A 23,679-nucleotide genomic window follows, 5' to 3' on the forward strand; every position below is an offset into this window, starting at 1 on the left:
TTCCTATAAGTCAGGATCGTTAGCTAGCACAGAGCCAAAGGTTTTATTTGTTTTGTTTTCTTGGTTTTTTTTGTACTAGAAATTGAACTTAGGGTGCTTCACCACTGAGCTTCATCCCCAGCTACATCTTTTTTATCTTGAGATTCTTGCTAAGTTGCCCAGGCTGGCCTCCAAATTGCAATCCTCCTACCTCAGCCTCCCAAGTTGCTGAGATTACAGGCATGTGCCATTGTTCCCAATAAGCCAAAAGTTTTTAAAGGGCTCTTAAATGAATGATTTTTTTTTAAACGTCACTAAGAAATTCTTCATGGGAAAGAATTGTTGGAGACTCTGGGCACAGAGGACTGAGAATCAGGGATTGGAGAGGGGACCCAGAGAAGGGTTAGCACTTTGTGATGACATAGAGACTGTGGCTAGGAGAAGGGGTCCAGGTTCAGGGTGCAGTCATGGATGGGGTGAATGTCAGGGAGGGTTACTCAGATGATGTAATACCACCAGGCCAGCTGATGGTAACAGAAGGGGCTAGGGGGTCAGTACCCACCACTGCTACAGTCCTACCCTGGCCTGCCTGGATCTTCCTGCTGCCCCTACACCACCCACCCCCGGCTGCAAGGCTAGTGAGGCAGCAGGGACTGGTTGCTAAGCAACAGGAGTTTCCGAAGTAGAAAATGATGCAGGAGGAGGCTCCGGGGAGGGCCTCCCAGGAAAGATGGCAGATTGACTCGGAGAGAGCAGGGGAGGAGGCGGTTTTTCCTGGACCAGCCTCTGTAGTCAAATTCCAGGGGAATATCTGAGTCACCTGCCACACTCCTCCGAGGCCAGAGAGAAAGGCCCAGAGTGATGAGAAGGGAAGCCTCAGAGGTCAAGGGGACCCAACCCTGCAGCCTCTGGGCTGGACTTCTGTGCACCCCTTCCTTAAAGGTCCTCACATCATCCAGAAATAGCTTTGAAATCTAACTTCAGTCTCACTCGCTGTAGCCCGAAGTCACTAGCCTTTAGCCTACCCTCAGGGAAAGCACCAGCAGACCTCTTTTGGGGGGAGGAGATCTCAATTTCATTCATCAGATCATCTGTCTGGAATTTTATCTCTAAAGCTATGGTCATTCCCCATCATCTCCCTCACTGCTACCCGTCACTATCCCTCCCTCAGCCCTTCTGAGGCCCCTGGTCCATCGGTGAAGGAGCCTGATAACAGATCTCATCCCTGACACTCTGGGGGCAGATACAGTGGATTGGAGCATTACCCTATTCTCCAGCCATTGCCGGGAAAGGGACAGAAGTAATCCTTCCCTGGGGTTCAAAACCAACGAGCTAGAAGGGTGATAGAACAGGGCCAGGAGCCCAGCCCACTCACCCCACAACTCCCGCCCTGTGACTCAGCCCTGTTGTCTTCCCTCCAGACCCCAACCAGGAGCAGATGTGACCTTCAACCAGGAGCAGATGTGACCTTCAACCAGGAGCAGATGTGACCTTCAACCAGGAGCAGATGTGACCTTCAACCAGGAGCTGATGTGACCTTCAATCCCAGCCTCACTATGAAGTTGGAGGGTGGGGGGCGGCTAAGATCCCACAGCTGGGGCTTCCCCAACCTCTGGTGGTCCCTCTCCCTGCCTCAGCTCTACCCAGCATTCACACACGCGCACACACACCCCTCTGTCACCCCACATCTCCCCCCCAAAGTCACTAAACTGCAGCTCAAGTCCCAGTGCTTCCCTCCCCCACCCCGTGACACATCCCTCGGCCTCGAGAGTCCCTCAGGTCATCAGCCTTATAGCTTCCAAATATTTTTTTATTGAACTTGCTCAGGGTTCTGCACCACGGCATGAACTCATCTGCCGACCTGGGAGACCTCTTTGGCAGACCTCGACCCCCAGCTGCATCAGAGGGACCTTTACTTCTTCCGGGGCTGCTTATCAGGGAAGCCTTCAAAGAACTCGTTGCACATCATGGCGATGCAGGACAGGAAGACGCAGTACTCCTGGAAGTCCACCTCGTTGTCCCTGTTGCTGTCCAAGTTGCTCATCAGCTTCTGGAATGCAGCTTCGTCTGTCCTTTTCTGGAGGGAGAGAAGGCTACGGTAGAAAACAGAAGCCCAGGGAACAGAGCCAAGTCTAGACCAGCTTTCCACCTCCAGACTCGGTGGGCGGGGGGTGGGGGGAGCTCCTGGGGAGGGATTCTGAGTATGCATTGTAACTGGGAAATGAGGGGACCACTTCTTCACCCAAGATTGTTCCGATGATTCAATCAGATAATGGTCCTGAAAGCAATGTGTTTGCAGGAGAAGTCTGTAAGTGTGTGTGTGTCTCCATAGTCATGCCTTCACAAATAGAAACTTGAACACCGTTCCTTGTTGGGTGGCAGGAGTCAGACAGTCCTGGTTCTAGATCACATTTTTTTCTTTTTTGTACTGGAGACTGAGTCCAGGAGTACTCTACCACTGAGATACATCCCCAGACCTCTTTCTTGTTTTTAATATTTTTTTTAGTTGTTGATGGACCTTTATTTAATTAATTTATTTATATGTGGTGCTGCTAGGAAAGCCCTCTACCACTGAGCCACAACCCCAGCCCCAGACCTCTTTACATTTTTAAGTCAGGGTCTCACGAAGTTGCCCAGACTGGCCTCGAATTTGAGACCTTCCTGCCTCGACCTCCCACATCATTGGGATTATAAGTGTGCACCAGTCTGGATTGCAACCTTGTAAATAACTACCTTGAGAAGTCACTCACCTCTTTGAGACTTAGTTTTCCCTTCAGTAAATTGTACAAAGTGTGTGCAGAGTCTGACCTGTCACCTGCTGACTCACTCCCAACCCTCTCCCTGCTGGAGACCACTGAGGTAGCCGGATGTCGACTGTGTTTCTAGGCCCCCATTCACCCAGCTTAGTGACAGATGCCAGCTGGAGCTAATGCAGGACCCCACCCCTCCTCCTGGGGACTGCCCCACAGGAGGGCATACTCCCAAGCAGGACCCACTCACCCCCAGGAAGCTGGGCAGCTCCCGGGTCAGGAGTTCCTTTAGCTCTGCCTTGTTGAGCTTGAACTTGTCACCCTCTTTGCCAGAGTACTTGTGGAAGGTGGACACCATCACATCCAGGGCCTTCTCCAGGGGGCAAGCCATGGCAGCAGTCGGGACCTGGGGGCAGGAGGCATCTTACCCAGCAAACCTCAGCAATGTACCTAGAGCCCCACTCCACTCCCACTTTGAGGGGCACTTGGTGAGACTCTACTCCCATCCCAAGGGACCCCGAAGAAGCCGGCTCAGCTCCTGGTGCGGAAGAGGTGCACCGTGGGGAACATGTGCTTTGGGCAGTGGCTCTGGAAATCCAGGCAGCAAGTCCCTGGGCCTCCCTCCAGGCTGGCCTCAACAACAGCGTTTTCCCATCCCTCTGCCAGCCACAAGTGCCCCGCCCCGGCTCATTCTTCTCCCTCCCAGCACAGGCGCGGCTGCTGGAGGCCTGCCCAGGGGCCTGCAGCGGAAAAAAACAGCTGCCTACATCCTAGTGCCCAGCACCCTGCACAGGGACGGGCAGGAAGAGGTGGCAGAGGTGGGGGTGCAGGGGAGGGGAGGGAGTTCTCTTGGGCTGGGCTGCGGGGTGCAGGCAGAGGCAAAAGCCCACAGGTGCCTTCGCTTTGCCTCCCACACCCAAGTGTGTACACAAGAGCTTGTGCAACCCAGAAGACACAAGCCGGCGGGCCAATCATGGGGCACATGCACCAGACACACTGTGGCAGCAGCACATCCAAGCCCTGGCCCCTCAGAAGCTCTCTGAGAGCTCGAATCCAGCCACCTCCACCCCGTTTTCGTTTTTTCACTCTCTCGCGCACACTTGTGCACACACGTCCACGCGTGTGCACGCACACCAGAGCCTCCACATCAGAATCTCACATCTGGATCTATTTAGTACATCTGCCCCCCCCCACTCTCCCCTTCTCCTACCCCAGCCTCGGCCTCGAACACCCTTTGCCTGCCAGTCAGGCCACACAACTCACCAGACCAAGAGGGAGGAAATGCTGGGGAGAGCTGTGGGGAGAGCCCAGCAGTCTGACCTATTTATACCCAGCCAGGCCCTGCCCATGCAGGGGATGGGGGAGAGCGGAAACTGCCCTCCTGCTGTGGTAAGTGCCACAGCCCCCTCCACCAGGGCGGGAGCCAAGCTTCCCATCCCTGGTCCCGAGGCGCAGATGGGCACGGGGTACACCAGCAGGGACCCCCAGAGGGAGGGTACCACCCAGTGTCCACAACTTAGCCTGAGTGTCGGGGGTTGAAGACAGGGCAGTCTGTGCTGAGGTGTGGGGACAGGGAGGGAGGAGCCCACCAGATAGGACAGGTGGGAACGTGGCGGCCCAGGAACTTGGGAGGGGAGCCCAGGACAGTTAGTCAGCTCTTCTTCCCTCCCCAGACCATGATGGCGGTGGTGTGAGTGTGGGGGAGCAGGTCCAGGAGGGGATGGGACACCCCAGGTATTTCCCTGGGAACGCTCCTGGGGGAGGTGTGGTGGAGTGGTGGGTGGGAGTGAGCTGTGGGGCTCAGGAATGGATGCAAGGTTCAGAGAAGGGGCCAGGAGGGGCCGTTAAAGATGGGGATGGGTGTCAGGAATAAAGAAGCCAGGTGGCGAGGGGAGCTAGGGGTGGGCAAGAAACGGGCTAACCTCTCAAGGTGCGGCAGGAACTCAGGATTGAATAGGACCAGTAGTGGGCATTAAGGCCCCCAGGGGACTGTGGTTTCAGGGGTGGGGTTTGTCTCAAAATACCCCCCTCCCATACAGAGAAGCTTCCCTGGCTGGGAGCAAACACCTCAGACACCCTAATCCTATTAGTGCTGCCCTCTGGGCTCCCACAGCCCCACCCCACCCCCTCGGCCCCACCCTCCTCCTGGGAACATCCGGTCGTGAGGGTTCAGTTTCGCCCCCTGCACCCCCACCAAGACCCTCCCTTTTTGAGAGCCCAGGATGGGGGCTTCTCCCTCAAAGACGAGGCAGAGGGACTCCCCAGGGTACCCTGGATGGGAGTGACCCCACCCCTCCTGCTGGACCATTGAGACCAGGGCATCTGCAGCATTTGAAACTGCCCTCAGGGCCCTGGGGAGCTCCGACTCCCGCCCTCAGCCTCCTTCCTCCAGTGGAAAAGTCCAGAGAGGAGCAAAGCTCTCAGCAGCACTCCGTCCCAAGGCCCAGCATGTCCTCTCAGAAGAATCGACCAACCAGGCTGACACCAGTGCTTTATTAGGGTTAGACAGGCCCTTCCCCCCTGGCATCGGCTATGCACACCCTGCTGGGCCTGGCCTCAGAGCTGACCCCTCCGTCCACAGCAGGGAGGCAGCGGGGGTTGATAGCTGCGCCCCCCATTTCACCAGCCAGGCATCTGGGCATCCTGGGAAGGTCTCTGAGCCCTGGGTAAAATGGGTGAACCTGGGCCATTCCAGATCCAAAGAGTGACAGGAAGAAGGACAGGCAGGACGTGGGAGACTGCCCAAGGCCAGCCCCCGGGTGGAGGCTACTCAGCACAGGGGGGCTCTGGGCGGCAGTCCTTGAAGTACTCGTGGCAGTAGAGACAGAGGCAGGCCAGCGAGCGCACGTACTCCGCGAAGTCCACCTCGCAGTCCTTGTTGGTATCCAGGACACTCATGAATTTATTGTAGTCGCACTCCCGAAATTCAGTCTGTGCCAGGACAGGATGGGAAGGGATGCATGAGCAGGGTTAGGAAGGCAGAAGAGCCCCCCCCCCCCCGCATTGCTTCCCCTCCCCCCACAACCCACAGCCTCCTGGGGACCAACCCCAGCCTCCCTCTCCTGGTGAGGAACAGGCCCATTTCTGTCCCCCTTTCTCAGCCGTTTCCCCAGGGCCTGCTCTTCACTGTCAAGTGCCGGCTTTTTTCATCTTTCTCCACTGAGCTTTCACTTGATCCTCCCCCAACCCTGCAAAGTAGCAGCAGTGACCGTCACCCCGTGTTATAGATGAGGGAACGGAGGCTTGTGCTGAGTCAGTTCCCTTCCTCCCCAAGCCTCTCCTCTGCCCGCTTGCTGCCCTACACTCGTGCTTGTCCACTGGTCCCTCTTGGCAAAGTACAAGCAGAGCCTCTGGGCTGTCAGGGAAGGGCGGGCAGTCCGGGGCTCACCGGGGTCCAGGTGGGCATCTCCTTCTGCAGCAGCTCCTTGAGCTCCGACTGACAGAGCCTGTACTTGTCCCCGCAGCGTCCTGCATATTCCTGGAAGGTGCACACGACGGCAGCTACTGCCTGCTCCAGGGGTCGGGCCATCCTCACTGTCACAGAGCAAGGGTGTGAGCTGCAGCAAAGGCCAGCCAGCCCCCTGCTCTCCTCTGCCCACGGAACTTCCCAGGGACCCCTTCCTGGTGTTTCCCAGGGGCTCTTCCAGATGTAATCTCCACCAGGCGTCAGGCCCCCCAAGCTCTCCCTCCTCCCAGCAGCCCTTCCCGACCACACTAGTTCCCTTCCCGCTGCCCCCATGGTGATTCTCCTGGACAAAGAGGTCTCACTTCCCAGCATCAGTGCAAACTCCTCGAGGAGAGACTGCCGCACCCACCACCCTCACCCCCACGGTGGAGCTCCCTGCGGACTCCCTGACACTTGCCCACCGTCTCCGACCCACAATGGCTCAGTCCCCTGCTCGGCGTCACCTGCTCCCACCCTAGAGGTCTCCTCTCCTCAGGACCCCAGAGTCCCTTCCTGGGGGAACCTGAGTAGGAGGTCCTTGCCCTCAGGCCCTTGGGAAGCTGAGCACGGGCAGGGAGGGTCCAGTCTGAGAGGAACCCCCAGACCCCCTGCCTCCTGCCCCGAACTCAAGGAAGCTGCAGTCAAGAGAGTCACTGGGAGCCTCTGCCCTGCCAGCGAGCACCTGGGCGAGCCATTTCTCCCTCGGGTCTCAGAGGCCTTAAGGGGGCTCTGTCCCACCCGCAGGCCTAGCAGGGACATGAACCAGAAGGCCTCTGGGGAGTTGGCCCGCTCGGGGATTTGCCAATCTGTGACCGGCCTTACGTGGTGGAGGCCATCCTCAGACCCCTGGGGGGTCTTGAGATAGAAGACCCAGTTCTGATGGAGGGGAAGCCATCCTGGAATTGCACCCCTCCCCTCAATCGCACTGTCCCCTTCCGTGCCCTTCCAGGATAATTTCTGCAGCCAAGGGAAACCCTGGGCAGCCAGGAAGACGAGTTGTTTCCATGTGAGCCCAATGACTCACTCCTGCTTCCCCAGGGGACGGGATCCTGCAACACAGGACAGACAGGGCCATACTCTCTCCCCAGCCATTCCCCTGCTGCTGGGGCAAATGGCCATCCTGATTGGCAGGGAAGTAGGGGGCTGGGGTGCCAAATCTGCTGGGTCCTAATTCTCTGTGACAGCCCAGGGTTAGCGAGATATCCATGTTCCCTGGAGAGGAAGGGCCACGGTCCCCGGGAGTCAGGAGCCTCTGAGGTGCACAGCATGCCCTTCTGGGCTCCAGCCAGTCTGCCTGGCACCACCTGTGCTACTGTTTCAGAAGCTCAGGACCTGGAGCCTGGCAGGAATCTTTCCCTCCAGCCCTGGCTTGTCCCAACCCATCCCCGGGAATGAAGCAAGGGAGCAAGGAGAGGGCAAGGAGCCAACTAAGGGCTCCACCAGAACTTCTAGCCCACTGCCCCCTCCTGGAGCCAGACTTCAGTTCTGCACACACACACCCAGGCCTGAACCTCCAGAGAGCCCTTCGTGACACCGGAGAACCCTTGAACCACCATGTAGGACTTCCTCCACCCCATCACCCGTGTGGTCCTCTCTCTGCCCACCCCCATGCCCAGATGCTGGGTCAGGAGACAGGCTGGCCACCGGGGAGGTCCCCTGAGCTACACTATCACCCGACCCAGGGAAGGACCAAGCGGCCACCACTCACCACAGGTGTTGGCGTTTCAGTTCCAGAAGCCTCGGGACAGGGCATCCCTATTTGTAGCTTCCCGAGGAATGAGGGCAGTAATTATGAGAGTCCCAAGTAGGTCAATGCTAAGGCTGCCCCCAGGGGCTCACCTGCGCGCTTCCCCCAGCAGTCCCCATTACAGGCCCACCGCCCACCATCCACGCACACATCAAAGGCCGGCTCTGGCCTCAAACACCACTCCCCATTCACCCCTCTCCCGCCCCCGAGTGGGAACTGGGGCCTGTGTCCTTCCAGACATGGCTGGCTAATCCCTCCCCTCCCTCTCCCTGTCTCTTCCCTCTGAAGAAGCACCCACAGTACAAGGTGGGGACACACGTTTGCCTCTTTTAGGTTGCACCCCAGAGCCTCGGTGCAAGGAGGCGCCTTGGCGACCATCGGGGGGAGCCCTCATCCTCAAATGGGAAGAAAGGCCAATGGACCCCTCTTTGCCCGACCTCCACATCCCTGGCTGCCGGCTTGCTGGAGGCTGCATGTGAACTGCTTGCTCCCCTGGGAGAGGTTACTGGGGGGTGTCCTGATGCCTACGCAAGAGGATGCTCCTCCTAGGGGGCCTCCTGCAGGCTGGGCTTGAGTTTTCTAGCCCTCTGCCCCAGGTGATGCGAAGGAACCTGGGCTTCAGACTCTGGAGAGCCACTTGGGCTTTGTTCCTGAAGAGTCGCTCTGCTCTGCTCGGCACTTGGACAACTCTCCTTGCGGGGTGTGTAGGTCCTCTGCCTTCTAGTTTAAGCATGTAGCCCTTTAGGGTTCCAGCATTATGTGGGGTGTCTTTCAGTTGTGTTGCCTCCTCCGTGAACCCTGGGCTTCAGCTTCCCTCTTCCCAAATCCCCAAAGCCCAGATTTGTCTTGGCTTGGCCAACGCCTTCAGGGCATGAGGCCCGGTGCCCTGTTCACCTCCCGGATTCTGCTTTTCGCTTAGATTTTGACCTACTCATTATTACTGCCTTGGCGAGTCTCTGAAAAAATAGATAATTTTAATTATATCCAGAATTTCCTCTGGTTGTTGTTTTTTTTTTTGTTGTTGTTGTTGTTGTTGTTGTTGTTGTTTTTGCTTGAGCAGATGACCAGATGACCAGAAATGGAAATCCTTTCACGTCGGTTCTCTGTTCTCCCTCTACCCCTAAGTTCCCTGTTTCACAGAAAGAGACTGAAGACCTAGGAGAGGGGTAGGGTGGGGTGGGGAGGGGACAACCAGGACAGTGAAGACATCCTCATGCCCACAGAGGCAGCCCGAGAGCTAACGACACTTGACCTCACCTGGGCCCAGCACCCAGCCTCGCCTGGGTCGTCACCTCCACGGCCTCCACCCCCTGGAGACGGGGCAGAAGGGAAGGAAAAGCTGTGATTAACCCTGTTTTATAGGCAGGGAGTTACGGGGAGCAGGGGAAGAGGGCAGAGACAGTCATGCCTCAGAAGCAGGGGCCCTGTTGAGCCAACAATTAATTTGGTTCTAGGTCAACCACTTCTTCCCCCCCTTAAGTGGGTCACTTCTGCCAATGACGGAGGACAAAAGTAGTAACTACCACATAAGTTTGTTGTGGGGCTTAAATGAGTTAATAAATACAACGTTCATGGAATAAATAGCTGACCAAGGGGGGTTAATTGGCCCAAGGCCACATACCTGGTGAGTGGCAGGCTCAGGATCATGTGAATATTCAGAGGCATCTGTACTGGCACCTGGCACCATTAACAAAAGGGGTACAGTCCAGGGGCTGGGGTTGTGGCTCAGTGATTGCTAGAGCGCTTGCCTAGCACTGGTGAGGCCCTGGGTTCGATCCCTAGCACCACATTAAAAAAATTAAATAAACAAAATAAAGGTATTGTGTCCATCTACAACTAAAAATATTTTAAAAAAGAAAAAAGAAAAGAAAGATACAGTCTCTGCTCCAGGGAGATGAATCTAGCCGGGGAAACAGACAATAACAAATGAATGTTTAACAGGCTGGTGACATAATGTCAAGAGGGAAAATAAAGCAGAGTTATGAGAAAGAAAATGGTGTTGGTGAGAGGCTGCTTTAGATGGGTGGTCAGGGGAGAACCCAGAGCCAGGCTCCCAAGTCCACATGCTTATCTACAGCCTTTAATGTTGCTGGACATGGCTGCCCCGCCCTGGGATAAGCAGCTGTGTGTCCCCTGGGAGAGCTGGGAGAGGCCAGGCAGCCAGCAGAGGGGCGAGGAGCTCACTCTGGAAGGTGACTCCTGAGGGTGGGCTGGGTACAGACCCGTGGGAATTGGAGGACCCTCATGGAAGGACCCTAGCCAGACCCTCCCTCAGAGTTCCACCGCTCTCCACCAACTGACCTCAGCACGTGTGCCTTTACCTTTTTAGGGCACTACTTTCTTTGCCTCTGAAATGGGTCTGGAAGATTTCTACCTTACAGGTCTCATGTGAAGCTGGTCGTGGTCCAGCAAACTGGGAGGCTAAGGCAGGCAGACGGCAAGTTCAAGGCCAGCCTGGGCAACTTAGGGAGACTGACTCAAGGAAGAAAAAAGGGCCAGGTGTGGTGGCGCACAGCTGTAATGCCCTGGCTCAGGAGGCTGAGACAGGAGTCATAAGTTCAAAGCCAGCCTCAGCAAGACCTTGTCTCAACATAAAAAAATAAAAAGAGCTGGGGATGTGGCTCAGTGGTAAAGGATCCCTGGGTTCAATATGTCAAGAGCTTTGTAATGTTTTGAACAACCAATAATATAATATATATATATATATAGTTGTAAATTAAAAAAAAAAGAATCCCTGGGTTCAATCCCCAGGACCAACAGAGTGGGGGACTGGGGAATGTAGCTCAGTGGTAAAGCAACCCTGAGTTTACTTCCCAGTAGAGAAAAAAAGAAGGGGGAGGAGACGGAGAAGACTAAGAATCCAGTGTCGAAGGGCTTTGTTTCACTTGCTGTCACTGTGGGCCATGTGAGAGGTCTCTGGGTCCCCTGCCGATGCTGTCTGTCTGGCGGTGCGTCTTAGAGCATTGTCCCCTGCCCCTCGTCCCCACTGTCAGTGCCATCGTTTCACTAGGTTCCCTGGAAACTGCATCATCCACCTAACGGTCACTGTCTGTCCTGTGCCTCAGGGGAAAATAAAATGAAGTGTCCCGAGCACCTGGGCAGTCCCTGCATTTGTGCCAAAAAGGTCTGAGCCCTGGGGACAGAGTGATCATTCCAATCCCATAGCCCCACGGGGCCAAAGAACCTTTCCCAAATGCCTGACCTCCTTTCTCATCTCCTGAGCCAAGCATGGGGAAAGCATGGGGAGGGGTATTGGATTACTGCAGATAGGGCTGGAGCCAGGCAGGACTCTACAGAACTCAGAAAAGAAGAACTGGGCTGGAATCCGGGAGTCTGTGAAGCTTAGACCTACCACTCTCTTTTGTTTTGTTTTTCCCTCCCCCAGTACTTTTCCCCCCAGCTATATCCCCAGTAATTTTTATTTTATTTATTTATTTATTTTTTAAATTTTGAGACAAGATCTTCTGAAGTTGCCCAGGCAGGCCTCAGACTTTTGATCCTCCTGCCTCAGCCCCCTGAGTAGCTGGGATTACAGGTGGGTGCCACCACACCTGGATATCTGTCCTTTTTTTTTTTTTTTTTTTTTGACTTCCAAGTCAACAACTACGTCCATTTCACAGTTCAATCACTTTTTTGTGTGTCAGAGCTTGTGATTGAGGAAAAGCCTAAATAAACCCTCCAACTTCACTCACTCTTAATTAACTTTAAAAAATCACTCATTGTGCCAGGCATGGTGGCGCACACCTATCATCCCAGCCATCTGGGAAGCTGAGCAGGAGGATCACAAGTCCAAAGTCAGGCTCAGCAACTTAGTGAAATCCTGTCTCAAAATAAAAAGTTTCGGTGGTTAAGCACCCCTGGGTTTAATCCCCAATACAAAAAAAAAATCAATAATTTGGGAAGTGATACAACTGAACAATATATTATGAGTCTCCCACCAGCTTAGCTGCAGGTGACACTCCGTCATGTGGGTCTTTTCAAGGACTTACTGGCCACTTTTGCTAAAAATACTGACTCTTCACTTGCGGCTGTACAAGTGTCTGATCAGTGACTAAAACAGGATGGAAAAGTGTGACATCTCTGCTTCTTATTGTTCTGTCTCCTGTGCCTTGACTTTTGGTTAAGATTTCCTCTTAAGACAGTAGAGTGAATCGACATCACTTTCCCATGTTCATATCGGAATTCAGGACCAGTGAAACTCTACATCATGAACAACCCAAGAATGGAAACTGATATTCCGTGTATGTTTGATATGTCAAAATACATTCCACTGTCATGAATGACTAAACAAATAATCAAACAGAAAAAGATTTCCTCTTTTTTTCACCCCCAATCTGACCATTGGGTCAGATTTGTGTTCAATTCCACGTGTAGACATATTAGTCATTTAAGGAACATTTGTCTGGAACAAGTACAAGATGGATTTTCCCTAAATTTCCCTACTTTCTCTCCTCCCACTTCAAGGCTAAAGATACCAAGATAAAGATTTCCAAAATTCACAGGGGCATGGCGCCTTGTGATTACATGCAGCACCCCATTCCCGAGCTTGGAGAGGCACATGGCCATCTGCCCTTGATCCTTCCCAAAACCAAGGAGTCCCCTCCCCTTGCCTGAGGATAAAAGGAGCCTGAAACCCAGACTAAGTTCTGGCGGTTGGGTCTCGCCACCACCCAGGGCTCTAGCCCATCCTCTCCTCTTGCCGGTGTTCCCAACAACTTGTAATCAAGAACTGAGCAACAAGTAAACAGACTTGACTTTGGTAAGAAATCTACCTTTGCCCTCCATTTCCCTTTTCTTGGACTGTTAATGAAACTGCTGGGGGCTAACCCAAAGGAACAAAGGCCAGCAGGATATCACAGGAGGTGAGAGTTCCTAACTCTCCTCCCAACAGCAGTCCCAGAGGGAAAGGGAGAGTCTGGCCACAGGTCTTCCTTCTCTGCCTCAGCACAGAGATTTGGAGACAGGGGGGAAGGAAAGAAGAATGTTGGGAGTGGCTAGAAAAGTGCCTTGTTAGTTTGTCAAACACCCAAGCAGAATGGAGATCAGCTTTCTTTGGGACATGCCCAGCTGGGGACAACTCCAGAGGTAGGCAGCTAAAGCCAGTTTCCACCAACCAAAGCAGTTCCAGAATCCAGGGCTGAGAAGCCAGGACCCACGGGGACCAGAAGTCCAGAAGAAATCAGACTGCAGGATCCAGCCACCAGGGAGTGGTCCTGTCCCCCTGTTAATCAGAGCGGGAAGACCAGAAGCATCTGGCCTCTGGTCAGCCAGGTCCCTTCAGCTCACACAAAGCCCAGGGCTCTGGACTTGGCTGCAGGAAGCAGAGGAAGGCCCAGTGCCCCCCGCCCCAGTGCCCCATGGACATGCAGACTTTTCTTACAGACATGGCTCAAGTTCTTCTTTACCCTCTCTGGTCCATTTCCTCATCGTGGTGTGCAGAACCAACAGCACATTCCTGGTCCAGTCTTGGGAGGATCCTGGGTAGGCCCCACAGAGCACCTGTTGAGAGGGGTGTTCCACAAACGGCTGATGCTGCCCCCTCTCAGTTTCTCCATCTGTAAACAGGGCCTAGTGATAGTCCCCGTGGGGTTGCCATGAGGCTGAGATGACAGTGTGCAGGAAGGAGCTCTGAGAACTGCACAGAGATGCTGACCGCCATCTCGACTCCCCGCCCCGTGTCTACGCGCTCCTTCCCTGCAGGGTCTGAGGACAGTGGGCTTCTGTCTGTTTGTGGCCTCAAAAAGAGACCACTTGTCCTTGCAGGCCTGCCCAGCCTCGCCTCACCAGGCTCAGTGTGCAGTTAAGGCCAAAGAGTAGGTGAGAACCAGAGGGTCTCCAGCGCCTTCTCCGGGGTCCTTTCCATCCTAGAGAACTGAGCCTGAGCTCCTCTGCACGTGGTTCCCAAGCAGCTGATTTCCCAGGGAAGGAAGAAAAATAAGAAAACCATTCAGAAAAATACTGCCTATTATCTGTCCACTATTCGTCCCCCTCTTCCTTTTTCATTCAAGCCAATCCATGTTTTAGCCCTGCTCCATGGTACATGCCCATAATCCCAGCCACTCAGAGAGGCTGAGGCAGGAGACTCGCAAGTTGGAGACCAGCCTGGACAATTGGAGACCAGCCTGTCTCAGAATTAAAAAAAAAAAAAAAAAATTAAAGGGCTGGGATGTAGCCCAGTGGTAGAGTGCCCCAGGAAGATTCTGCTAGTACAAAAAACTAAAACAGGTGTCATTAGCTTTGGGACCAGGCAACGGGTGAAAGCTGAGGGGACCTTTAAAAGGCAGTTAGTAATAATTAGTTGGTAATCGTTTGAATGACAGCCAAAAAATAATTGTTCCTGCAGCTGGAGAAAAGGGAGACCCTGTTAGGTAGTGGTGAGATGTCTGGCAACACCATCATCTGGTGTTGATGGGAAATAGAAAAGGCTCCTGATAACATTTCTAGATCCCAGACAAGAAGACTTTAGAAGAACAGTGAAGTTGCCTGTCTGTCTCCTCTGGCTGCCTTTGATTAAAAATGAGAAGAGAGAGCTGAAGTGAACAGGGATCTATTCTGTTTTTTAGCAGAACTTAGAGGAAATACTGAGGTCCCATTGGAGTTTTTTTCCAGCCAGCAAAAGCGTCTCAAAGTAATAAAGGGTCTCAGGGCAAAGGTCAACTCCAGGGCTCTGCCTGTGCAGGGGTCTCAAGGTAAAACTGAAATCAAAGGTGAGGCCTTTTCGTGAGACTCAGGAAGATTTAAGGGGAACTTCCTAAGCTTTCTCAAATAAAAAATACAGCTTCTGGTAATTTTATTTATTTTTATTGGGAGTTCATAACCCACTTGAATCTCATGTATGAAATATGATATGTCAAGAGCTTTGTAATGTTGTGAACAACCAATAAAAAAAAAACACCATATGATAAAAAAAAAAGTGGCCGTCACTTTTCCTCTCAAGGAATCTTAATCACATCATTAAAAACATCAAGTGAAGAAGTCTCGTGGTTCCTCAAAAAAATAGATAAATAAACAAACGCAATTACCATCTGATCAAGCAGTCCCACTCCTCACAAGAACTGAAAGCAGGGACTTGAGATACTTGTACACCCAAGTGACTATGGAAATAAAATGTGACGTGGTCACATAATGGAATATTATTCAGCCTTAAAACGAAGGAGATTCTAACACATGCTACAATATGAATGAACCTCAGGACATCCGTGAAATAAATTGGTCACAAAAGGACAAACACTGTGTGATTCCATCTCTTCAAGGTACCAAGAGTATGGGGAGTCATATTTAATGGGGACAGAATTTCAGATTGAGAAGATGAAAAGCATTCAGAAGCTGAATAGTGGTAATGTTTGCACAACAACGTGAATGGAATTAATGCCACCGATCTGTACACTTAAAAATGGTTAAAATGGTCAATTTTATTTTCTTTTTTTTTTTCAAAATGGCTCAGTTGAGTGCTGAGCTTCAAACTGCTGATTTTATTTATTTATTTATTTATTTATTTATTTATTTATTTATTTATTTAGAGACAGAGAATTTTAATATTAATTTATTTTAATTTTTGGCAACACAACATCTTTGTTTTTTTAACATTTTTTTAGAGAGAGAGAGAGAATTTTAATATTTATTTCTTATTTATCGGCAGACACAACATCTTTGTTTGTATGTGGTGTTGAGGATCGAACCAGAGCTGCACGCATGCCAGATGAGCGCGCTACCACTTGAGCCACATCCCCAGCCCCTCAATTTTATTTTCTGTGTACTATAATTTTCAAGATTCAATAAAACTACCAAATGAACAGTTAAAAAAAAAAAGAGAGATCAGGCTCAAAGAGATTTGTAGCTGTGGCTTTCATCTAATTATAAATTGGTGCACAGGGAGTCCACAATATTTTTAAAGGAATTGTATCATCTTGGAAAGAAAGGAACAGAGAAAACTCAAAGAGAGAGAGAGAGAGAGAGAGAGAGAGAGAGAGAGAGAGAGAGAGAGTTTTGAGTCTTCAGCCTTTTATAGGGAAGAAATAGAGAAAGCTACTTACCTATAAAACAGACATTTCTCTCTCTTCTCATCCCCATCCCAAGTATTGAAGATTGAACCCAGGGGCACTCTACCACTGAGCTATATTCACAGCCCTTTGTATTTTTTATTTTGAGACAGGGTCTTGCCCAATTACCCAGACTGGCCTTGAACTTGGGATCCTCCTGCCTCAGCCTCTCCCCAAGTAGCCGGAATTACAGGTGTTCACCACCATGACCAGCCCAGACATTTCTTACGGAAAAAAAGAGTTGATTCAGAACATGAAGCCAAGAGCCAGGATCCAGGAGAACCATGTATAGAGAGTAGCACTGGGCTCTATCAAGGAACTGATGACTGGTATGTGACTCACTTCAGACTGCACCACCAAATGATCCACTCCAATTTCCAATACCAAGCGCATGAGACATCCTAAATGAGACCCATTAGCTAAGCCCAGGCTAGCCACAGAACTATTAGAGACAACCAATTTGTGTTTTAAGGCACCACATAGTGGGTTGGTTCATTGTACATCGACAGGTAACCCATAAAGCATCTCTGAGCCACTGAGCCAAACATGACCTACCTATCCAGATGGCTTATTGTGTGAGGCATTAAAATGCTGATTTATTTATGACATTACTAGTCAGGCTTTCTATAAACCAAATACATCACTAACTGGTAGAGCATTTGGTAACTAGAAATAGAATCTAACAAGGAAAGGAACATAAAATGTGAAATTGGAAAAAGACTACAAAGAAAACCATATGAAGACTGGAAGGTTGGTAACCCTTGTTATGACATGGCAAAGCGTCAGGTCAAAGTGTCACCTGATGTGCCTTAGGACGCAGAACCTGTGGCAACCTGGCCTACGGTTTTAGAGAAAATGGTAGGGGAACAAAAAGAATTCGGCAGGAGCTAGCTCCCTAGGAGCTTTTAACAGAGATCAACAGGAGAGGAATGAACTCAAAATAGAGCTAGCCAATCTGGAAGCAGATGTAAAAATAAGTATAGCTTTTATGAAAATAAGTACACAGCCTAGGGCCTATAATCTGACAAAGAGTCCTCAAAAATGAAGCTTGGCAGGGCTGCTTAGGCTAATCCATGTCTCCCACCAGCTTCTAGGCCCACTCCTTGCTCACGGTATTGAAGTCTGTCCTTTATTCTGAGGTTAGACACTTCTGGGTTGGAACTGAACTTTTCTTTTTATGAGATGTTAGGAATGGTCGATGGTATTTGCCTTTTTTTAAAAAATATCTTTATTTGGCGAAATAAAATGTTGAAAAAATATTTTGATTCCCAGACTTTTATTGGTGTCTGAAATCTCAGAACGAGGGCCGAAGGCACAGCTCTGACCTGGAGAGTCAAGGTGCAGATTTAACGGGGTGGGATTCAGGAAGCCCCCAGTACCCAGCACTTTAACTGAACCAGCCAAGTGATGGGGCATCACTGAGCAATGAGAGTATTATCAACAAATAAAAATCTTTATTGAGTACAAAATTAAAAGGGACGGAGAATCCTCCTGAACCCAAGAGATTGGTGGCCCAAGTCCAGAGTTGGTCCTCAGGGCCGGTCTGGGTAGCCCTGGAAGAAGTCATTGCACATGATGGAAACGAGGGCCAAGAAAACGGCATACTCCTGGAAGTCCACCTGCTGGTCGCTGTTCTCATCCAGGTTGCCCATCAGCTTCTTCAGCCCCTCCTCATTCACCTTCTCCTGAAAGCCGGAAGGACTGGGGTCATGGCCAGGCTGGCTCCTGCCCCACTCGGCACCGAAGCCACAGCCAGAACCATGCCCCCAAGCCAGGGCCCAGCGGGACTGGCTGCAAGGGACGTGGTGGGCAGGGAGACCCCGCAAGCTACAACACGTGTCCAGTGAGCAAGACAGCTGGACACTCTTGGTGAAGGTCTCCCGCACACCCTCCTGGGGGTAGGGAGATGCTGGACACGCCTCTAAGTGCCCACCGGCTCTAACCCCCACTGTGGCCCAACCAGGTGGATATCATGACCCCATTTTGCTGATGAGGACACAGGCTTGCTGCTCCCCCAAACCAGCATGGGATTCAGAGAAAGCAAATGCTCTTTATATAACCAAAATGATTTGGAAATTGAAGGAAGGGAGGAAGGGACGGACGGAGGGAGAGAGGGAGGGAGGACGGAAGGACAGACCTGCCTCATCTGGTCAAAGCCTGAGACCTGACTTTACCGTTAGTCAGTACAAGGGTATCAAGGGGCAAATGGGGAAATGACTGCATTTCTCTGCAAAATGTCCCAGAGTGCATGTCTTTGCTGCGTTGTCCTGTCTACATGCCCTCTTGGGTTGGCCAGTAAATATGGAAAATAAGAGGAAGGGAAAGTACACAGGCTAGCTGTGTGATCTTGGGCCAGTCACTTTCTCTCTCTGGGCTTTGAGTTGCTCAATTCTCCAGTGAAGAGAATTGACAGATGGACTCTGAGGGCCCCAACAGCACACAGTTCCCAAGAATGCTGCAGGGGACAGCCATAAACAGAATGCTCACACACGGGCCTTGTTCCCACTCCAGTGAAACCAAGAAGCCAAAGTCGTGGTGGGAACCCTCGACCCCACCCTGGCCTCTGCATCAGCAGGGACCCCGGGAGTGAAGAGGCAGAGACTCACCGTGCACCCCGCCCGGCGCCCCCACGACCCCACCCACCCTCCCAGCCTGCCCCCTCACCCCTACAAAGCTGGGCAGCTCCTTCTGCAGAAGTTCCTTCATCTCCCCTTTACTCAGCTTGAACTTGTCGCCCTCTTGGCCCGAGTACTTGTGGAAGGTAGTGACCATCACCTCCAGCGCCTGCTCCAGAGGACTGGACATCTTGGACCTGGGGCCGTAGAAGTGGCAATGATGTTGATGTCACCGAGACACCTGGGGCCACAGCCCAGCCAGCAGGACCCACTTCTGCCCTGCCCCCCCACTTCACCAAGCCCCTCTGTAAGGGGGGCCCCATCTCGCCCTCACAATGTGGCTCCTGTGGGCAAGGGTCGTGCCCACACCTGGCATGAGGGCAGATGCTGAGCCTTCCCGTGTCCCCCCAGGGCACAGTCACACTAGGAACACCTCTGAGGGCAGGGCTCCCCCTCTTGAGTGTCTTGGGAAGGGAACTAACAGGGTGACCAGAGCTGTGCCAAGCTCCGGGAAACACAGGTGTGCACAGGGCTGGCCGGTGGCTCCCTGCACCACCGGGCAATAGCCATGGCTCCCAGAAGTCTGAGGCTCCCTCCAGGGGTCTCTTGTGCCTCGGGCCAGGGCTGCCGACTGCCTGGGAGCCTCTTTGGCAGGGATGTTGCCTCCCTCGGACTAGGGGCTCTCGGAGATGAGGACGTGTCTCCTTGCTCACTGGAGGCCCTCAGTCCTGGAGTGCTATGTGTGCTGGCAAGACACGGGCAGGGCAGGGGCCACCGAATGCCCCCACCACGAAGGACCTTGCTGGGATTAGAACTAAAGAAACTAAACATTTCGTGCCTTGGGGTCCAGGTAGAATCTAGGGTCACAAGGATGGACCTTAGAGGGCATTTTCCATTTGCCGCTGAGAATGCTGAGGTCAGCCTGCACAGTCAGGCAGGTCCCAGCGCAAAGCCAGACGAGCTGTCCTGGAGGCAGGGAAAGCCCTGGGCCCCGCGGCCAGCCCCGCCTGCCAGCCTGCCCTCACTTAGGTGGGAGAGCATGGGGAGCCGCCGTGGGCAGAGCTATGCCGCTATTCCAGGCCAGAACCCGGGTGGGGCCATGTGTCCAAGACCCCTGCTCCTTGTTCCTCAGCCTTACTAAGGATTAGCCAGGACTTTGCAAAAACAAAACCAACTCAGAATTCTCGTTAAAGTACCCCTCACACACATATCTAGACCCCTAAAGAAGGACTCCTACAGAATAGCATGCCCCGACCAAGAGACTCGAGGAAGGCCACGGATAACCCCCAAACTGAGACCTCACAGAAGAACCTGGAGAAAGATCCCTCAATCTGGCTCACAGAGGGTCCCCCCAAGTGGCTCAAGGCCAATCCCACCGAGGAAATCAGACAGAAAACTATGGAAACAAGGATCGAGTCAGAGATGCACTCACCAGATGGGGTGGCAGAGAGAACCAGGAGGCTAGAGTGGCCAGGCACTCAGGAAGGGGATTTATATGTCAGCCCCACAGCCTCAGACTTGGCGCTTTCAGGAAACAGAACCTGTTCTGGCCTGACGGCCCCACAGCCTGGCCTCCTGCCACCCCACTCACCCTGGGCTGCCCCCCTTCCTCCCAGAGATTGCTGGGTCCTCCACCAGCTGGAGGAGGACCCCCCCCCCAGCTAAGGGCAGCCCCTGAGCCCACCCAGGGCAGGGCAGCTAGAGGGAGATGTCATGGGAAAGGGGCAACATGGGCCAGGGGTCAGGGGCTGCTAGGCCTGGTTCTCATGATCTGCCTGTGAGTCACAGCTCGCTCAGATGCCTTGGTGACCCAGAGTAGGCGGGAAATTCGCAGCCCCAAGGTCATGTGCATGCATGTGTGTGCATGTTTATGTGTGTGTGTGTTTGAGCATGTGTGAGAGAGAAGCCGTCTGGAGCTGCCCTTAGAAAGCTGGGGGCCAGAGAAGGCAGCTGGGGGCATCAAGAGAAGGAGGTCAATGCTGACTTCAAGAAGTGGAAAAAATAAATTTTTGGTTTTTTGTTTGGTACTGAGGATTGAACCCAGGTGCACTTAACCGCTGAGCCACATTCCCAGACCTTTCCATTTTGAGACAGGGTCTTGCTAAGTTGCTTAGGGCCTCACTGAATTGCTGAGGCTGGCTTTGAACTTGCAATCCTCCTGCCTCAGCCTCCTGAGCCACTGGGATTACAGGCGTGAGCCACCGCACCCCACCTAAAATTACTTCTAATGTAACTTTAAGGTAACAAAGTGACTGGGTGCAATTAAAAATACCTCACAGTGAGAAATGGGGATTGCTGTGCATGCAGCCTCAGATAAAGTGGTGCAAACATCTGTGTGGAGCACAAGGGAGCCCCCAGGAGGGGTCCAGGGCAGAACAGGAAAACCTTGGGCTCCTCTTCTCCAGCGTGGAAGGTGGGGGAGTGGGTGGGGAAGACACCCCTACCTGAAGCTGGAAAGAGGGAATTGGGTAGTTTCCCCAGCCAGGAGGCCAGGCCTGAAGCAGAGGCCCAGCGACAGCCTCCCAACTCCCCGCATGCCCTCTCCAAACCCAGAGAAGGGTGAGCACTGTGGCCTTCAAGCCAGCCCAGGGGAGAGGTTTTTAGGGAAGATTCAGCTTCACCACCACCCCTCCCAGGGCACCCACCTCCTGCACTCTGTGTACCCTAAACCCAGTTGGGCACCGCCCTTCCTGTCGGCCTAGCTCCCCTCCCCACTCAGATGTCAAACAGATTTTCCCCTCCTCCAACCCCCCAACACCCCCCCCCTTGGTGACTCACCCGTGGTTCCAGACCCAGATGCCCAGGCAGTGACTCAGCGGCACGCCCTACTCCCCCAGCACCAGGGCAGCAGCAGCCAGAAAACCCGGGCCAAAGTACTGGCATGGAGACCTCCACTGAAGGACCCAGGTCTAGATATGGATGATGGCACCACACAGCCTGGGCAGACCAAGAGCACAGAGGTCAGACCCTGAGCCGGCTGGTCCTTCCTGGGGGCCACTGTGAGACTGAGGGGCCAAGGCGAGCAGGAGATGAAGTGGGTTAGGATGAGGGCAAATGGGATGTGGTGCACAGCCATTAGGGGCTTCAGAGGGTCCCTCCCTACTCAAACTGCAACGGCTCTTCCGTAGGGCCAGCATCGAGGTGCTCCACACTCCGGTCCCCCCTGCTTTCCTACTTCCCTGATGATGCCCACTGCCTTGCTCACTGAGCACGTACAGGGCTGGACACACCTGCCGTGACCCAGACCCTTGGCTGATGACATCACTTGGCTCAGAATATGCCCCCACACCCACCCACATTATGTCTCCTTCTGCCAAGATCCCTTCTCCCCTTCACAGAGCCTTCCCAGGCCCAGCCAGATTCGGTTTCCACCTGTTCTGTCCCACACAGAGCCTTCCAGAGCACTCCCAGCTACACTGAGTCTTTTGTGTACCTGTTTTCTTTTGCCCTCACCTGCTCATGGTGAGCTCACCCAGCAGGGACTGGGCCTGATTCATTTCTGCATGAGCAAAGGGTCTCACCCACACCAGGTGCTGAGCAGTGTTTACGGCCGCTGAATGGCAATGAGGGTCACTGGGGGTGGCATCTAGGAGCCAGGAGGGAGTTGTCCTCGCCACCTGAGGTCACACCACTGTTTACACAAGCAAATAATAACGTCTCCTCTGGGTCCCAGGAGTGGAACTGAGGCATCAGGCTGGAAAACAGAGCTTCAGAGAGCTACAAATCCCTGAGGAGTGACCACAGGAAACGTCCCATCACGGGGACCAGCTAAGGAGCAGAGCAAACTCCCTGGTGGGGAGGGATGGAGACAGGAGGCCGACAAAGAGAGACTAAGAGGCAGTCATGGAAAAAGAGAGAAAGAGAGAGAGGGTAAGGAGCTCTGAAAGAGAAGTTGGGGCCAAGGTCAAGCAGAAACGGAATGGGGACGGAGTGACTGGTTTGGAACCAGAAGGGGGAGAGGGCTCTGGGGAGTCCCCCCGTATCTGGAGGCCTGTCCATAGCCAGGTGTCTCCCCTCCGGAACTGAAGCCAGAATTGTGCCCACCCAACGGCAATGCTTTGCGTCTGTGAAAATCAGACTCTCTTGCCACCAGCTTGCTGTGTGACCTCAAGCAATCATTCCCCCCGCGGGGGGACAGGTCTGTTGGATGAATGAGAGGCCCGAGTCCTGTTCCAACATTCTCCACTTCTCTACAGGCAGAGAAGCAGGACACAGGCAGGCAGTGGGGATGCCCAGGGCAAGGATGTCCAGCTGGAGAAACTGGACCTTCGCATTCCATCCACGCCCCGGTCGTGCTCCAAGTGAACAAGTGTTGCACCAACGGCTGCTTGCTTTTGCCCAACCGGCTCATGCCCCCTGGTGGTGGCTACGTGTCATTGCAGCGCTGGTCTCCGCTTGCGACTTCCCCACCGCTTCTCCCTCTGGTGGCCAGCCCTTCCCAGGCCCTGCTCCTGACTCACCCTGGACCAAGCCGCGCTGATTCACCTCCAAGGAGCCTTCCCACACCCACACCTGCCTCGCTTCAAAGGAGTTTCCTAGCAGTTCCTGCTAAGAAGCCCAGGTGGGCTGAGATTCCCCAGAAATCATTTCAAGTGGCCGAGCGACAGTGAGTCACAGTGCATGGGCCTGTGATCCCAGCAACTCAGGAGGCTGAGGCAGGAGGATCACAGGTCGAGGCCAGCCACGACTTAGCAAGGCCCTAAGCAACTCAGTGAGACCCCGTCTCTAAATAAAATACAAAATAGGGCTGGAGATGTGGCTCAGTGGTTGAGTGCCCTTGAGTTCAATCCCCAGTACCCACCTGCCCACACCCAAAAAGAGATAATTACTCCAGAATCACAGGGAACTTTTGATAAAGAGGAATTGATATTAAAGTTACAAAGTCTGGATGTCTGTGGAGCCTGTGTTCCAACCCTTCCCAGGACAGCATCACAAACTGGGAAATGCCACTCCAAAAACGGTTTCTAAAGTGAAGAAAATTGAAGTTGAGAATAAAAATAAGTGGTCTGCTGTCCCACTAGACAAGTTGGAACCTATGGCTCATATACAGGTCCCTTCCAGTGGGAAAGGGCTGTCCAGAAATTTCACATTTCTCATAGGGTGA

The 23,679-nt window shown here is 53.0% G+C and overlaps 3 protein-coding genes across 5 annotated transcripts; all 3 read right to left on the bottom strand.

The window, feature by feature from the left end:
* Positions 1-1,768: 1,768 nt before the first annotated feature.
* Positions 1,769-4,059, bottom strand: S100A4 (S100 calcium binding protein A4). The gene is made up of 3 exons (XM_081307830.1): positions 3,993-4,059; positions 2,980-3,135; positions 1,769-2,056 (listed from the first exon to the last, which is right to left on the bottom strand). Exons 2-3 carry the CDS (start codon positions 3,118-3,120, stop codon positions 1,892-1,894), a joined length of 306 nt encoding a protein of 101 aa, XP_081163956.1. The 5' UTR covers positions 3,121-3,135; positions 3,993-4,059; the 3' UTR covers positions 1,769-1,891.
* Positions 4,060-5,327: 1,268 nt separating this feature from the next.
* S100A3 (S100 calcium binding protein A3) lies at positions 5,328-7,169 on the bottom strand. 2 transcript variants are annotated; one of them, XM_081307829.1, is made up of 3 exons: positions 6,997-7,169; positions 6,118-6,263; positions 5,328-5,660 (listed from the first exon to the last, which is right to left on the bottom strand). In XM_081307829.1, exons 2-3 carry the CDS (start codon positions 6,256-6,258, stop codon positions 5,496-5,498), a joined length of 306 nt encoding a protein of 101 aa, XP_081163955.1. In that variant the 5' UTR covers positions 6,259-6,263; positions 6,997-7,169; the 3' UTR covers positions 5,328-5,495. The 2 variants fall into 2 exon arrangements, with proteins under 2 accessions (XP_081163955.1, XP_081163954.1); XM_081307828.1 differs by lacking the exon at positions 6,997-7,169 and having other exon boundaries at positions 6,118-6,981.
* Positions 7,170-17,261: 10,092 nt separating this feature from the next.
* S100A2 (S100 calcium binding protein A2) lies at positions 17,262-22,079 on the bottom strand. 2 transcript variants are annotated; one of them, XM_081307961.1, is made up of 4 exons: positions 22,029-22,079; positions 21,354-21,512; positions 18,625-18,772; positions 17,262-17,645 (listed from the first exon to the last, which is right to left on the bottom strand). In XM_081307961.1, the coding sequence occupies exons 3-4, from the start codon at positions 18,763-18,765 to the stop codon at positions 17,493-17,495; spliced, it is 294 nt and encodes a 97-aa protein (XP_081164087.1). In that variant the 5' UTR covers positions 18,766-18,772; positions 21,354-21,512; positions 22,029-22,079; the 3' UTR covers positions 17,262-17,492. The 2 variants fall into 2 exon arrangements, with proteins under 2 accessions (XP_081164087.1, XP_081164088.1); XM_081307962.1 differs by lacking the exons at positions 21,354-21,512; positions 22,029-22,079 and adding an exon at positions 20,008-20,140.
* Positions 22,080-23,679: the final 1,600 nt, after the last annotated feature.

The sequence above is a fragment of the Spermophilus citellus genome (assembly GCF_964194105.1).
Source record: "Spermophilus citellus genome assembly, chromosome: 9".
Classification (NCBI taxonomy): Eukaryota; Metazoa; Chordata; class Mammalia; order Rodentia; family Sciuridae; genus Spermophilus; species Spermophilus citellus.

Excerpts from the sequence above, each read along its gene's own strand:
- S100A4 (XM_081307830.1), bottom strand. The coding sequence starts at position 3,120 with ATGGCTTGCCCCCTGGAGAAGGCCCTGGATGTGATGGTGTCCACCTTC. Across the intron at positions 2,057-2,979 it reads AGCTGCCCAGCTTCCTGGGG|AAAAGGACAGACGAAGCTGC; the intron begins GTGAGTGGGTCC and ends CTCTCCCTCCAG.
- S100A3 (XM_081307828.1), bottom strand. The coding sequence starts at position 6,507 with ATGCTGGGAAGTGAGACCTCTTTGTCCAGGAGAATCACCATGGGGGCA. Across the intron at positions 5,661-6,117 it reads AGATGCCCACCTGGACCCCG|ACTGAATTTCGGGAGTGCGA; the intron begins GTGAGCCCCGGA and ends GTCCTGGCACAG.
- S100A2 (XM_081307961.1), bottom strand. The coding sequence starts at position 18,765 with ATGTCCAGTCCTCTGGAGCAGGCGCTGGAGGTGATGGTCACTACCTTC. Across the intron at positions 17,646-18,624 it reads AGCTGCCCAGCTTTGTAGGG|GAGAAGGTGAATGAGGAGGG; the intron begins GTGAGGGGGCAG and ends TCCGGCTTTCAG.